Source organism: Perca fluviatilis, chromosome 12 (assembly GCF_010015445.1).
Source record: "Perca fluviatilis chromosome 12, GENO_Pfluv_1.0, whole genome shotgun sequence".
NCBI lineage: Eukaryota > Metazoa > Chordata > Actinopteri > Perciformes > Percidae > Perca > Perca fluviatilis.
This window is the reverse complement of record NC_053123.1, coordinates 15,014,656-15,030,063: the sequence shown is the minus strand read 5'-3', so window position 1 is coordinate 15,030,063 and position 15,408 is coordinate 15,014,656. Positions and strand designations below refer to the sequence as shown.

Genomic DNA, 15,408 nt, shown 5'->3' with positions numbered 1-15,408 from the left:
GTATGTCTGTTCCTCTGTATTTCTCTGTCTCTGTCTGTACAGGGGACATCACTCAGAAGGGCTATGAGAAGAAAAGAGGCAAGCTGTTGGCACCGTACATCCCACAGATACAAGGTAAGACAAACAGGCCTGCAGGAAATGTACTGTCCAGAACAGGATTTTACTTTGCTCTGGCTGCCTGTTAGCCTAGCAGTTAGCATAGTGTCCTTGCAAGAGCAAACAGAATGAGAAAAAGTATCTTATGATTTTAATAATGATGATTATAGGAGTAGTTCATTTTCATACAGCACATTTGTAAAAGAGAGGGAATATATATATATATATATATATATATATATATATATATATATATATATATATATATATATATATATACATATATATATATACATATACAAACCGAATACAAGCAAAGCCAAAACTAATTCAGAAGTTGCATTTTTAAATTGACGATTTTTTAATACCAGCATACAATTGACAGCCATAAAGTTGTCATAAAGGATACTGTGGAGGATTTTGACACATCTTTACTTAGCCTAATTCATCTGGTTAGATATGGTGTGTCTGCTGCTGTGTCCTTGATTGTTCTTTAACAGGGTTCTGTGACCCTTTCTGCTGTTATTAATGCGACAGCCCTGCAGCAGCCATATATCATAGTGTGTGTAGGGGCCAATAATATCATATAACAATAGATACTAACCAACCAAGGCAAGGAAGACATACTGTAATGGAACTGTGAAGATTAGGTGACTCTGCTGGAATAATAACTGGTCTAGATTTGGTCTCATTATAGTTTTGAGTGTATTGTGGGCTGCTTTCACAATGCCTTGTCTTACAGAATGCAAATTATTTAGAGAAAGGTTTTTTTCATTTAATCGGCATATTTGTGCCTGCCAGCCTCTGTTTGAGAAGAGAGGTATTAGCTTAGAAAAATAGCAAGGCGCGAAGTTTCCCAGCTGTATGTCATGATGTATTGTCTATGACTTTTGACTGTGTGGGGGGCTTCATACATTTATATGTCAATTCAGTGTATTTTAAGGCCCAGTCAGTCAGTCAGTCAGTCAGTCTGAGCTGCCTCAGGCAGACTATATGGTCGAGGTGGTTTGTGGTGAATCCCAGAGAGGAGTTGCTGTCTGTATGCTTCATGCTTCTCTGTCCTTTAACCAGGGTCCATGGCAGTCTTTGGTTTGGCCTGCAATAGGAACACCAAGCCTCAGTGGAAACCAGTCTGTTGTGGGCCGCTCACTCAAGGCTTTCCACTGGAGTTAGCAGGCCTGTTATTTAGCTTGGGCGGATCAATCTCCTCCATTCTCTGTCTTTCTCTTGCTCTCTTTTCTCTTGCTTCCCTCCTTATTTCTGAATTCTTTCTGGCATTCATTGTTACATTCACCCAGTCTGGATCCTAACACGTGAAGAAGTGATACATATAGGGCAGAAATGGATGGGCTTTGGAGTGGGTGATATTCTTCCTGCAGGATGAATGGATGTGTTCGGAATTAATGACACATCCATCCAGCACATTGAATCCGTGGGTTAGGGTTTAACAGCTGCAGGGTTGAAATAGGAGACGAATAGACTGAAAGCTTCTAAGATCTATGCAAAATTCCATAAGCTGGTTTACTGCCTTATATTTCACTGTTGTCTCAGGACTGTACATGTGCCACGTGCATCAAAGTAAGGATGCAAGGCTAGATTGTTAAATTCTATCCTTTTCCTTTCTTAATTTCCTTTTATATTTTAGTGTTTGGGCTTCACTATGAGCTTTGAGTAAATCATTGCTTGTGTTGACCATACTGGGAAGTCAAACATTAAGGAAAAGTTGTCATGCGTATGTAAGTTTAGGAATATCTGTACCTCCTTGGTGAGAATACAGGTGTGCCTAATCGTGTTTTGAGTGAAGGATCATTTTTTAAATGTCTAGTTTCCATTTTCTGATTATGAATACAGTTGCTTAAATCCCCAGTTCTTTCAAACTAATTTCTATCAGTTATTTATGTGTGTGATTCAAATGTACAATTGTGTGTTTGATGCATGCCATTAGCCAAGCGTATTTGTTCTCTAGGAAGTGAGACACAGCACCTGTGTCGTCAGCCACCAATTCATCAGGGTTCGCTGTAGACCAATAACAACATCTGCTGTGATGGAGCACGTCTCTGATTGGCTTAGTGCTGTGTCTCTGAAGTGTGTTCTTCCCAGCAACCGGGTCTGGTGTCCTGGCTTGTTTTTATAGACCTGTTTCCTCCGGGAGGCTGGGAAAGGCTGGTGTGTGACTGGGCTGTCAGAGCAATATAAGGGACCAGCATATATTGATGTGTATATGCATGGTCAGGGGATGCTGTGTGTGTGTGTGTGTGTGTGTGTGTGTGTGTGTGTGTGTGTGTGTGTGTGTGTGTGTGTGTGTGTGTGTGTGTGTGTGTGTGTGTGTGTGTGTGTGGTGTAGACTCAATGCATTATGTGTCCTTAAATTACCTCCAGTCTTAATAAAGCTTGTGTAATATTTGAATTGTTATTGTAGTGTAGCTGAAGCGTGTATGAATGTTGCTGGCATTTGGTGTGTTGTGTGTGTGTGTGTGTGTTGTGTTGTGTGTGTGTGTGTGTGTGTGTGTGTGTGTGTGTGTGTGTGTGTGTGTGTGTGTGTGTGTGTGTGTGTGTGTGTGTGTGCGTGCGGCTGCTGTCTGAGAGTTGCTGACAGTGTGGAGCTTGCTGATCCCTACTAAGCTGCCGCTGAAAAGCCGGGCGGGCCAATGGCTGGCTGGCTGGCTGGCTGAGTGTCTGACTGGCCAGCCAGCTAGGGGTTAGATCTAACTGGCTGAATGTGGCTTGGTAGGACTCTGTCCTCAAAAGGCTTTTCTAATGGGGATACTTGCAAAGGCAGACACTCTGTGTGGTTAATTTAGTCAGCAAAGGTTACAACATCACAGCAAAGCTGTCCACAGTCTGGTCATAGATGTTTTTTATTCCACAATGGGACTATAGTTTTACTCACATTTGGCTTCCACAAAGGATGTTATGTGTTTTCATTCATTCAACATAATCAATTAGTTTAACTAAGTCTCTATTCATTTTAGGCCACTCAGTTAGCTATAATATAGAAACTCTTCTACAATAATTCTGCCCTTTATCGTTTTTATTATTTTTAAACAAAACTGTCAATTGCTGATAGGCAATGATAGGCAGCTTTGACTAAAGTGCATTAATATAGCTGGACTGGTAAGATGATAATGATAAGTACCGCATACTGTGTCATCAGGTTGAATGTGTTGAAATGTAACTGCTGACACCCACAGGTATACTTTTTTTTTTTTTTTATGATTTTGTAGTCATTCAAAACACTTCCCTTGGGGAAGGAAGCTTCCAAAAGTAGTATGCATCAAACAACAACAACAAATATGCAAATATCAAGAAGTCTGCAGAGGTGGGTTTTGTGCTAGTGGTACCACTGGCTTGATTGAGAGTTCCAATAAACTCAGTTGGCTACAGTAGATTTGCATATGAGAAATTGCAGGGGTTAATGTCTCTGTCACTGCATATTTTAGTTTGAAGGTTTCATTGGAAGAAATGGAAGAAAAGACAGGCTGTGTTCCCTATATAACACCTCTGCAGCTTATGCTGTTTCAAGTTAGTGTTTGTCACCTCCACAGGGGCTCCATTACTTTACTTACACAAAAATGGCATGCATTTAGTTATTTATTGTGCTGCTGCTTTGATGTATATCTGTAAGTATAAAACATTCAGTATTTAGGTATCAGAAACTAGACACTGAATAAATCAAAGTACAGGCGGAAACCGGCAGGAGGCTGTGGAAACATGGCACTGGTTGGTATTGTTTGTCAAGCATCCTTTTCAACTTTATTGTCCCACTGTCTGGGAAATCTACCTTATACAGCTGTTGGATGTATTTTTGAGTTATAGTACAGATGCGGTTCCTTTGACGGCTTCCTGTGCCATTGTGTGGGAAGTTGTCCCTCAGCTCTGCCTAAAATAACTGCTAAGGCCTTTCATTACTCAACATGGAAATACAAGCAAGTTGTGGGAGATTAATTTCTTAATTAGTGTGTTCATATTACATATTGACAGTACATATTTATGTGTGCATTTAGATCTTAAATATGCAGACTAATTAATGGGTTAGGAAGTTCATCTGGATCAAACTTGTGATGTACAGTAAAATAAGATTCAACTCATTTAGTCATATTTTACATTCTTTGATGTATTTGAAGTATGCATACATCCTACATACTTCATACATCAGTATGAGAGCATGAACAGAATTGAAGCCAATGGTAGAAGACAAAGCTTGAGCCGTGACCTTCCTTCAGGCAGTAGTCTTGGGTTTCCGCTCTGATGTTAACCACTAGTTACTTAATGAGGCTCAAATGAGAATTGCATAAGCAAAAGGATGAATCACTGCCTGCGTCACGCAGAGCACAGAGAGTTTGAGCGTTTGGTAATTTTAGAACGCTCTAGTTAGAAGATGTTGTCTGTTTGACATTCATGGTGCTTAATCACCTCCTTTCTATTACGTCTGTGTAATTTGCATTTGCTTCCCTTGGAAAGCTGGAAGGCAGCTGGAAAGCTGCGAGAGAGGCTGGATTAATTTAAGGGAAGAGTTTCTCAACTCCAAGCTACTGTATTAGAAGAAAGCAGCCTAAATAGGGATTACCATTAAGCTTGTGGATACTTGATCTAGTCGAGCAATATTCAGAAATGTTGCTCTATGTCCAAGGCACATTCTGCATATAGTGTATATGCACATATTTCTAAAAGTGATATTTCTGCATTAGAAGAAGTTATAGCTTTTGTTTTTGTCCTGTTATGAATTGTCCTCTCCTTGCTTTGGGCATGTTTCCCTACAGGTGTAGATCCTTCACTGCAAATTGACAACAGAATCCAGGCCTCCTCCCAAGCTGTTCTTCCAGGTTCCAAACACAACAAGTCCCGGGCGGCCAACACCCGGGATGAGCGCTTCAGATCTGGTAATCATGTCTCCATACTGCCTGAGAGTTTTGAATGCCTGGTGCTTTTCTTTTATGCTGTAGCTTAACTGTGTTGATGTGTTCTCTTAGATTTGCACACAGAAGCCGTCCAAGCAGCTTTGGCAAAGTACAAGGAAAGGAAGATGCCAATGCCCTCCAAGAGACGATCTGTGTTAGTTCAATCTTCTGTTGAGGCATGCACCCCGCCAGGTGAGACCTCTGTTCTTGTAAAGCCACTGTTCGCCAGGGGCAGGGCTCATCCCGTGCGCACAAAGCCTAGGTTTATGCTCACACTGGGTTGTTTACATTTGCTCCCATGAGCATTGGAGTGTAGGATGCTGACACTGTTGTGTCCAGTGGTGGAAGATGATGTTTCCAAGCATTTGCTACTGGAAAGAAATATGCAGTTTGATGAATGTGTCCATTCTTTGTGACTATAAAGGGCTCAGTTGTCATTGTTCTGTTCCCTGGCAGACCTTCCCACATGAGTTGCGTAATAGATGCATAATCAGATTTTTAACATAGTCTCAAAATGTCGACCTATCGTCTGCTTTTACGACAGTTTGTATTGTGTGGGCCAGTTCATTTCAATGTCATTTTACTTCATTCTGCAGCTTTCTTTTCTGGTCTGAGTTTCAAGGCCCAAAAAGCCCTTTTTGTATTGTTAGTTTTGCCCAAAGATTCCCAAAGAAAGTATTTATTTTTCAATCTTTAAGTAGTCGGTAAGATATCTGAGCAAGATTTAATGACAAAAAACTTGCCAGTCTCTCAAACCCTGCAGTGGCTTTATCATTGGTGTCTAATAGTTAATTGGTGGGGGGCCTTAGAGCCTCATGTCTTGGGTAAAGAGAGAGGACACAGCGGTGGAGCGAGTAAACGGATTAAGAGCTCAGACATTTGGGTTTGAACAGGAGAAGGAGGGGGGCCTCTTCATGGTTGTTTTCAGTCAGTCTGAGTGATCTACTGGTGTTGGTGTGCAGTGCACACAGTGGCATGGTTGTGTTACTTATTTAAACATTTCATCTGAGATTTGATTTTAGATGGTATACTTCTTGAGATTGCATTAGCAAAAGTTTATCATGAGCCATAAAGGCACTACGGTGGTGGATTTAGTGGAGTGACGCCTACTTTATTTGGTGATCTCCTGACTCCTCCTCTAGCACTACCCAATTTGTACTCTTGACTGAAATGAACAATTATTGGATGGATTGCCATTAAATTTGGTTCAGACATTCATGTCCCTCTCATGAATTATGATCACTTTTGTGATCCCCTGACTTTTCAGCTACTGTCATTGTCAGGTCAGACTTTCTATTTGTCCAGCTATTTGGTACCTGCAAAACGAATGACATAACATGCCTCAGCTGTGTTTAGTGCGAATTAGCTAATGTTATTATGACCATGGTAAGAATTATGTAAGTGCTAAACATCAGCATGTTAACATTGTCATTGTAAGCATGTTAGCATGTAGGATGCCATTTGTACATTGTCAGTATAGTGATTGTCACCAACCATTACGATGTTGCTTCAGCCAATGGGATGGAATTTATTTTCTATAGAAACAAGTCAGGAAAATCAAACTCAAGCATTTAACTGCTGGGCTATAGCTTTATTAATATACCTGACTTTGTTCGCTTGAACACAGTATTTCATTAGTGCACAAGAACAACTGAGATCAGTCTCTGCTTACGTTTTTTTCTCTTTTATATCCCTCCCTACCTCCAAATCCTCCATCACTGCCTGTCTTTATCTGACTCACTCTTCGCTATCTGATCTTGTTTTTGTCTGTTTATCTGTGACTAAAAGTATTTTTCAGTTTCCTTCGCCTTTTTTTCCACCTCTCTATTTCTACTTTGCATTTGTTCTCTGACCCCCTCTTTATATCTCCCTCTCTGCAACTGTGTCAAGGTTACTGCGATTGGGAGAGAGATTGGAGAGAGGCAAAGGAATAACAAACAGAATCCTAAATGCGAGATAACCCCCATAAGTCCGCTGGTTGTAGATACATTAAATTCTAGCTTGTTATAATCAAACCTCCTCCAGTCTTCCTCTGGCAGCCTCTGCAAGGCCATGAGAAAGCCTGAGGAAGGTAACCATGATTTTAACAGTTTCTCAATTGATGGACTTGTAAATACATTCTGTGAGTGGTTAGGAAGCAGATGAATGGCATGAAGGCTTATTAGTTTAGAGAACATCGCGCATGTGCTGATCAAACACACATGCTTCACCTCTCCGCCTACGTAAGTGGCCTGATGTTTATACTTGTGGTGTGTGCGTCGATCTCTTTAAGAAAATAGCAGGGCCGGTGTGTGTGTGTGTGTGTGTGTGTGTGTGTGTGTGTGTGTGTGTGTGTGTGTGTGTGTGTGTGTGTGTGTGTGTGTTTGTGTGTGTGTGTGTGTGTGTGTGTGTGTGTGTGTGTGTGTGTGTGTGTGTGTGTGTGTGTGTGTGTGTGTGTGTGTGTGTGGGGAGTGTGTGGTAGAGCGAGTGTGAGAATGACGGTGATTAGCTTCCGAGCGAGTACCAACTCTAGAGTCATAGTGAGACTGACCACAGTGGGAAATCTGAAGCAGGAAAAGTTAACCCTCTCCTTGATTTCATGTTGTTTATGGAAAAGGAGAACCAGGAAATGAGTAGGGGGAAATGCAATGCTACCAATCCATGGCCAAGCGACATGCGTCGCCATGACGTGCGACGCCGCAACGTGTAGTTAAATTTTTCGAGAGGTGTGTGTCAGGCTACGGCGTAGAGTCCGGCATAGGGTCCGGCATAGGGTCCGGCATAGGGTCCGGCATAGGGTCCGGCGTAGGGTCCGTTTCTCCATGTACGTAGCCACGGCGTAGATTTAACGCAGAAGCATAAATCATGCTTTAGGCTTTGTTTTGTATGTTCAGTGTGATCTTTCTTGGTGATTTTGAAAACCGTTCATTTTCTCAAGTGGGTAATGTCTAAGCCCGTATAGCCTTTTCATTGCAGCATACAAATCCCAGACTGGCCTCATCTTGTTTATGTGTACTTCAGTGATCCTGTCGAAAGAACAGACGTTTCTGGGAGCTTGGCAGATGAAGTGAAATGGGTTCATTTTGAATGATCCTTGCCTTGCTTTGAAAGTTGTTCCTGTTTGGGCTATTTTTGCTGAGACCAACTGCTCACAGCTGCCTCAAGGGAGAGACAGTAAAATCATCAGTAACTCTGTTTGAGACCAAGGCATAATAACTCAACCGTAAACTACACTTAGCAAAGTCTTATACCGACATTTTATAGGACATTTGGTCAGGCTATTTCAGTTTGTGTATGAATTTTTTTGAGGTAACACATTCAAGCAGCTTCAGCAGTATCAGTATCAGTTAGGTGATATGTAAATGCCCCGACACAAAAACACATCACATTTTTTTGTCACTTTATTTTTTTAACATCCATATTTTTGAGGACTGTAATTTAACATACATACATTTTATAAGTTCTTATAACTGCCTAGTTATAGCTATTGTAAAAATATGACTTTGTATAGTTTGTACCATAAATACGTCTCTTAAAAAGCTGCCTTTGTTAGTTGTATTCCTTTTGATTAAGTTAATTCAAGTCTACTTTCAGTGTGTAAAAACACAAACTCTTGTTTTTGACATTCTTGTCATCTACAAATATGAAAAACTCTGGTCTGTCTGTTGTCGAAGTCTTGAAAATAGGAAAAATACTGATGCACGCTCTGGCTTCAAACGCATTTCTCTTTTACTCAGCTGACGTTTCGGCCTTCAAGCCTTGAAGAAGGCCTGATTGTTTGACACTTTTTTCCTACTTTCAAGTCTACTTCCAGTGATCAGCACCTCACTACAACCCCTTGTGTACAGTACTTTACTTTTCTATATTATATGTTGTCAAAGTCATACTTTATCATTCATATAGTACACATATAGGTTCAGTGGGCAACGTTATACTTTGTGTTTGTATGGCTACTTTTATAGGCAATCAAAAATTCATACTCTACCAGTGAACCAATAAGACATTTAACAATAAGCATCCCTCAATTTAACAACTTTCATCTCCATTGAAATCATCTGGCTGTCCTATAAGCTTCAATGTACTCTCTCCAGTACAGAATGCATAAGTCGAATATATAATATCAGCATATCATCATCTAACTCCTCCGTCCCATGTCTTTGCCCACTGTTGTGACGCTGCCCTGTCTTGACCTGTCAAACAGACACCTCCTCAGCGTCGGAAGACGAGGGCTCGCTGCGCCGGCAGGGACGTCTGGCCACCTCCACGCCCTACCAGGGCCACGGCCACCTAGCCGTTGAGCACTGGTTTAACCGTGTCATCCAGGGTTCGTCCACCTCATCCTCCGCGTCATCCACTTCATCCCACCCGGGAGGGAGATCTGTCACCACCACCAACACCACTGCCCACGCAGCCCTCAACGCCAACGCCGCAGCTACCGCACTGGCCGACCTTATGGCACACACCCAGCTAGGTCAGTGACACACGCAGTCTCACTCATTTGGCATCACATTATGGCTGGTCGATCTGTATGTTCTTGTTCCCTTTTAAGTGATGCAGCGCCCTCATCCCGTGAGTTAGCTGAACTAGGAAGGTATTGGAGAACTAGAATAATATAACGTTTTCATGCCAAGCAAGGAAACAGTATTAGATGTTTTAAATTATTTTATTCTTAGTGTTCTCACTGTTGAAGTGTGCTCGTGGAAGAATCCTTATTTAAGTTTGTATGCCTTTGGGGCGCACTGCTAGCTCACCTGGTTGAGCATGCGCCCCCATGCACTAAGGCTCAGTCTTTACCACAGCGTCCCGGGTTCAAGTCCGACCCGTGGCCCTTTGCTGCATGTCATCCCCTTCCTCTCTCACCTTTCCAGTCTTCAGCTGTCCCGTCAAATAAAGGCCTAAAATGCCCCCCAAAAAAACCTTTACCAAAAAAGTTTAATTGCCTTCATTCACATACAGTCCTTTAACAAGCCTCATCTAAATATAAACATAAATCACAGTCTGTCAAAACAGATTATTTTACTTTTTCCATTCCACAGTAGCTCAATAGCAGACAGTGGTGTCTTACACATCTGTGACTGCCGAAGACTTATCTCCCTCCAGATACACAAAAGCACTTGATGAAGCAAGACAAAGGAAACCAGCAACAGAGTTTTAATTCACGTCTCTCTAATTAGTCGCCTCCGTCTGCCATCTCCCTGTCATTCAGTCATGTAAAAGGATTCACAGCCACTTCCCCGCCAAAGCTACTCGTTCCACGTTGCCATTTGAGTGTCACAAGCTAGTCAATGAGATTCAGTGGATTCATCTCTATCCGTCTCTGTCGCAGCAGCAAATTGAGATGGTGTCTTGCTTGTGTGTGTGTGTGTGTGTGTGTGTGTTCATGTGTGTCTGCTGGTAGAACGATATCCTATTAGGATGGTGCTGTCGGATGTCTGTCCAGCCTGTCTCCCCTCAAGGTTGCTGTCATAAAATAGCAGCAGTGACTGGTGCTGAATGGAGTTGTAAATAAATGTCTTATATTATCTTTCCTTCCTCGTTCCTTGACCCCCTCAAACTCTGGTTCTGTCTGTCATTCACTTCACCAAAAGACAAATGACTAGTAGGCTATGCTATCACACATTTTGAAAAACCACATTTGTTCTGTGCACATGTTATATTAAGTTAATACAGTACATGTATAAGTTATTAGGTTCTTTAGAGGGGAACCTCAGCCCTCAGTTCTCTATAACCATAATTTAGGCTACAGCAGTTTGTTTTGGTTCCATCAACACTGTGTTACCATAGCACTTTGGTGTTATTAGGTTTACAATTTAAACCCAGTTCCCATCACACCATACCAAAGCCCCTATACTCCCTCTTACTTTATCAAGTACACCTGTTAAATCTAATGCAATCCAATACAACAACCCAGCCATAAATTCTACCTTTACAAAGATAATGATGTTCAGTTTTGATTGACACTGTCAGATAGGTATTGTTTATTATTGAGGTTGTAGTTTGCAGTGGTGTTGAACATTATATTGAGAGGTGTTTCTAATATTTTGCCATTGAATATCAGAAACACATCGTAATATAATGCAATGTTACTCACTGAGGGGAATGTATCTGCTGAATAGAAACCATTAATTCATTATCATAGCAGGTAGTTAAAAATGCAGGTAAAACGTGAAATCCTACTATAAAACTATTCTGCAGTTGAACACTCTTCACTTGCAAATGACAAAAAGGCTTTTAGCCTCTCAATTAGGGGAGCAACTAACTATTATTTTTGTTGTGGATTAATCTGTCGAATTATTTTCTCAATTAATTGTTTGGTTATAAAATGTCAGGAAATAGTGAAAAATGTTTTTCAAAGCCCAAGATGACAAACTCAAATGTCTTGTTTTGTCCACAATCTCAAAGTTATTCAGTTTACTGTCATAGAGGAATAAATAAACTAGAAAATATTCACATATTAGAAGCTGGAAGCTTTTCTTTTATAAAAAAAATGACTCAAACCGATTTATCAAAATATCAGATCAGTTTGTCTGTGGGCTCATGAAGTTGATTTTCATTTAGTAACGATAGCCCAAAGTAGGCCTGGCGTTTGACCTTTTAACCCCCAACGCCCCACTCATCACAGATAACCACTCAGCGCCCCCCGATGTGACGGGGCTGTCGGAACGCTCCTCGCTTCATGCGGAGCGGCCCCAGGTGGCCTCGGTGCGAGGCGTTTCCCGGGGCTACATCCACCACACCAGCGTCATGGAGACTGGAGATGGTGAGTTTTTTTTACTCACTCACACACACACACACACACACACACACACACACACAGTAACCTCCCTTTCTCCCCTGCTGACTGTCCCTCTGTCTCTTCAGTCTGCCTTCAGACTGGCACAAGCTGCTGACTGACCCTCTTGTGTTGCCATAGTAACACTGCAGCTCTCCAACCCCCCAAAAAACACAGTTTCTTCCTTGATGCTTAATATGTCATTGACACTAATAAAAGCACATTATTTTATGATTTATACAGGAATTGATTCACTTGATTACTAAAAAGGCAAAAGAAAAATCTTCTTTGAGTCAGAGTTTTAAACCACATTATCAGAGGTGATTCAGTTCTTGTCATGTTGTTAGTGAATCAGTGCATAAATATAACAGCCACCAAAACATCATACATCTTTCAAACAGCACAGTCAAGTATGCAGTTTCCAGATGGGCCGTACAGATATTGACAATTGGATGCTGTGCAGTGTAGAGATGGGTAACTAGTGAAATCAAACCAAGAGGATGTGTCATTACGATGCATAAAATATAAATTAAATGAACTGGGTTTTTTTCTGGTATTAAGTGAACTTGTTTCATGCATTAAGATATCTGTCTTTACAGTGTACGCACCAAGTCTTATTGTCTTCATAGAGTTGCAATAGATGACAATCATAGATGCCATAGATGAGCAGTCCCTAAAAGAACCACCAATGTGTTCCTGTCACCCTTCCATCTTCATTCATTCATTCAAAATCAGAGCTGAAACTTTACTTTAAATCAATGTCCAATGTATTTAATAAGCTAGCAGCCAGAAAACTGGAACACGGCTTCAGCAGAGCTATTACCTTCCTGCCATCCATCATCTGTCATTAGGAATGTGTGCGTTGTCTGGGTTTTCACCGCTAATAAATGATTAACCAGCCTACCTCGCTGACACATAAAAGGGGAGGGAGTTTTAAAAAGATGTTAACATTGTCATTTTTGTCCTTTCTGTTTCGATGTTTCAAACCCACGCTGCTTATGCAAGTTTTCGCACACAAGTCATTAAAAAATGACAAAATAGCTTAAATAGCAAGAAATCCTGTCTTTGTTGTTATGGTACCACAACAACAGTCTGTGTCTTAGCGCTTTATAAGCCTACTCTCACCTACGTTTGGCTGCTGGTAGATTTCTCTATCACATTAACACGTTTACATTTCACACGGAAAAAGTTAGCAGGAGTGTTTCATTGACATCCTGATGTGTCTCTCCTCCAGGCTGTGAGTGGAGAAGTGAAGGATCCCTCAGTTTAATGGATGGTATTTATAACTGTTCTTCCAACTCTATGGCAGTCTTTTATGTGTGCACTCTGCTGCGTGAGCATATGTGTTTGTGTGTGTCGCTGCCTTTGCCTCCACTGTCAGGTCGAGCACTTGTCCAAACTGTATTTTCCAAAAGTATATGCAAAGCTACAGTGAATTTGATTCCTGTGTGTGTGTGTGTGTGTGTGTGTGTGTGTGTGTGTGTGTGTGTGTGTGTGTGTGTGTGGGGGGGTTTGTATAGCTGAGTGTGTTGCCAAAGGCTTTAGCACAAATGTCCTACCTATATGCTCTTCAAACTGATTATGTTAAAGCACAATGTTTGAAAAGGCCTTTTCCATGACAGGTGTAACAATTCATTTGAGGTTGTGAATAATTAGCATGTTGACATACTGGTTTCTGCGCTCACAACGAGACACTTGGACTTGTCAGTTTATGTTTCTCACTACACTCTGTGACACAAGCCTGTTAGCCTGTAGCCACATAGTGGGTTCTTTGATGGCAGCTGTCTAGCACTGTTGCCATTTTAATAACAACACATAGTTGGGTGTAGAAAACAGGCCACACAGTAACTTTGGTTCCATCTGGACTCGGATAGTGACGCTGTATGTGTTGATGGAGCATGCATACCGTCGTGCATTTTTCTCAACAAATATGAAAAAGCCAAAACCAACAATTAATCCTACTAAGAAGTATTTTCTGTGTAACCAAAGTCAGATATAGCTTATTCCTCTGTGCCATATAATTCAATTAGTTGTAAAAAAATACAAGAATTATGATAAAAATTTGCACCGTAGTTTATTTTGAGTCAATTTATTGTACAAACTCATGAGAGCACCAAATGCTTAATGATCCGTGGCTAAAAAAAGTCCCCAACAAATGCTCCTCCGTTTTGAGTAGCATTTGATTAAAAACTACAATGCCCAGCTGCTTCAGGAAATTACTTACTTAAAATTAAACTATGTATTGTAAACCGTTTTGAATTGTTTTTTGGCTTCAGTAGGAACAAAGGAGCTTGAGGCTTAGAGCCATAGACAGGGTAAGGAAGTCAAAATATTTGGAGACGGACTAACACAGAACTTGGTTTTGGTCTTTCCGTGGGATTCATTAACAATAAGAAAAATGTAGGATAGCCAAGGCTGGCTATCCTCGTTGTCTTCATCTTTGTTATGGTCTTAGCTTGTTGGTAAATACAATTATGTTTACACCTGGTGTGCCATTTTCCCCCAAAATTAAACAAAATTTCTGTGGGTGGATACATTATGAAATCATGAAAATGGTAATTATAGTCATCATCACAGGTGGGTCCTGGTTGGCTGTGATATAAAGACGACGCTTGAGTGCGTGGGGTTCAGGGCCCCTAAGATGTTTTCTTGTGTGTCTGGGGCTTTCTAATTGGCCCATCAGGTGAAGAGCTGACCCCTACACGTCAACTCCCAGTGCATCTGTCTCTACATTAGGGAGGCAGAGTCTGTCTGAGGCAGGATTATTATAGTAAGATAGATCAGGCAAGCTGGGTGCAGCTGTGGTCTTCATCTCCTGTGGCTGTCTGGAATGTCTGCCACAGACCACTCCTCCCAAACTAAGTACGAATTCATATGGAGGAAATGATGTCCGATGATGATTATAGTCTGCACATCCATGTCTCAAATGTGAGGGAAATCTAACTGGACACTTCCCCTCTTCTCTCATTTTAGTCTGTTGTTTCTCTCCTGTCCTGCTTTTTAAGCATTGCATTTCTCTTCTCGTTCAGCAATTTTAACTTACACGTTAGATGACTTGTATATGTTTTGGCTTTGCTGGGCGTATGGTTGGTTTTAGCCTCCCCAATTATCAGTTTTGCCGAGCGTATGTGAAATAAACACATTCTGAGACACCTCATGAATTACTTACTGTAGGGAGGCCATCTTTGTTGCTAGGCAGCAGGCGAGGAGGCTCCTCATTTTCTGATTTATAGCCTATGAGGTTTGTCGGTGATTCTACAGTATCTGGACTGAAAGACTGTAACCTTCAACCTCTCCTGTGAGCTCAAGGTCCACCGTTTTGTTGTCTTGCTACAATGTGAGCTGGTTACCCTCTATTGCATTAGAGCACCACACTGACCTTTTTTCTTTTCTTTTCTTATCTCTCCTCCTCTCATCCATTCCTTTACTTCATCCATCTTTCAATCAATTTGTCTACATGTCTTTTCTATCTATTCTATCTACATATACCATTTTCTTTTCATCCCCTCCAATCTCATTGTGAAGGTGTACCAGTCAACAGTCGCGTCTCCTCCAAAATCCAGCAGCTGCTCAACACTCTGAAGAGACCAAAACGACCGCCATTACGAGAGTTCTTTGTGGACGACTTTGAGGAGCTTTTGGATGGTAAGTTGGCCTGAAAGT

At 41.3% G+C, this 15,408-nt stretch overlaps 1 protein-coding gene across 12 annotated transcripts in view; it reads left to right on the top strand.

Moving 5' to 3' along the window:
• The window catches only part of dip2a (disco-interacting protein 2 homolog A), an 81,914-nt gene that overhangs the window by 48,339 nt on the left and 18,167 nt on the right, over nucleotides 1–15,408 (top strand). For 6 of the 12 annotated variants that reach the window (XM_039818088.1, XM_039818089.1, XM_039818087.1 and 3 more), the window contains exons 2-8: nucleotides 43–114; nucleotides 4,857–4,976; nucleotides 5,067–5,186; nucleotides 9,175–9,444; nucleotides 11,596–11,733; nucleotides 12,980–13,021; nucleotides 15,271–15,390. In XM_039818088.1, the coding sequence (XP_039674022.1) occupies nucleotides 43–114; nucleotides 4,857–4,976; nucleotides 5,067–5,186; nucleotides 9,175–9,444; nucleotides 11,596–11,733; nucleotides 12,980–13,021; nucleotides 15,271–15,390 (882 nt within the window). The remainder of the gene's footprint in view (nucleotides 1–42; nucleotides 115–4,856; nucleotides 4,977–5,066; nucleotides 5,187–9,174; nucleotides 9,445–11,595; nucleotides 11,734–12,979; nucleotides 13,022–15,270; nucleotides 15,391–15,408) is intronic. The other 6 variants (XM_039818092.1, XM_039818091.1, XM_039818094.1 and 3 more) reach the window with 2 other exon arrangements.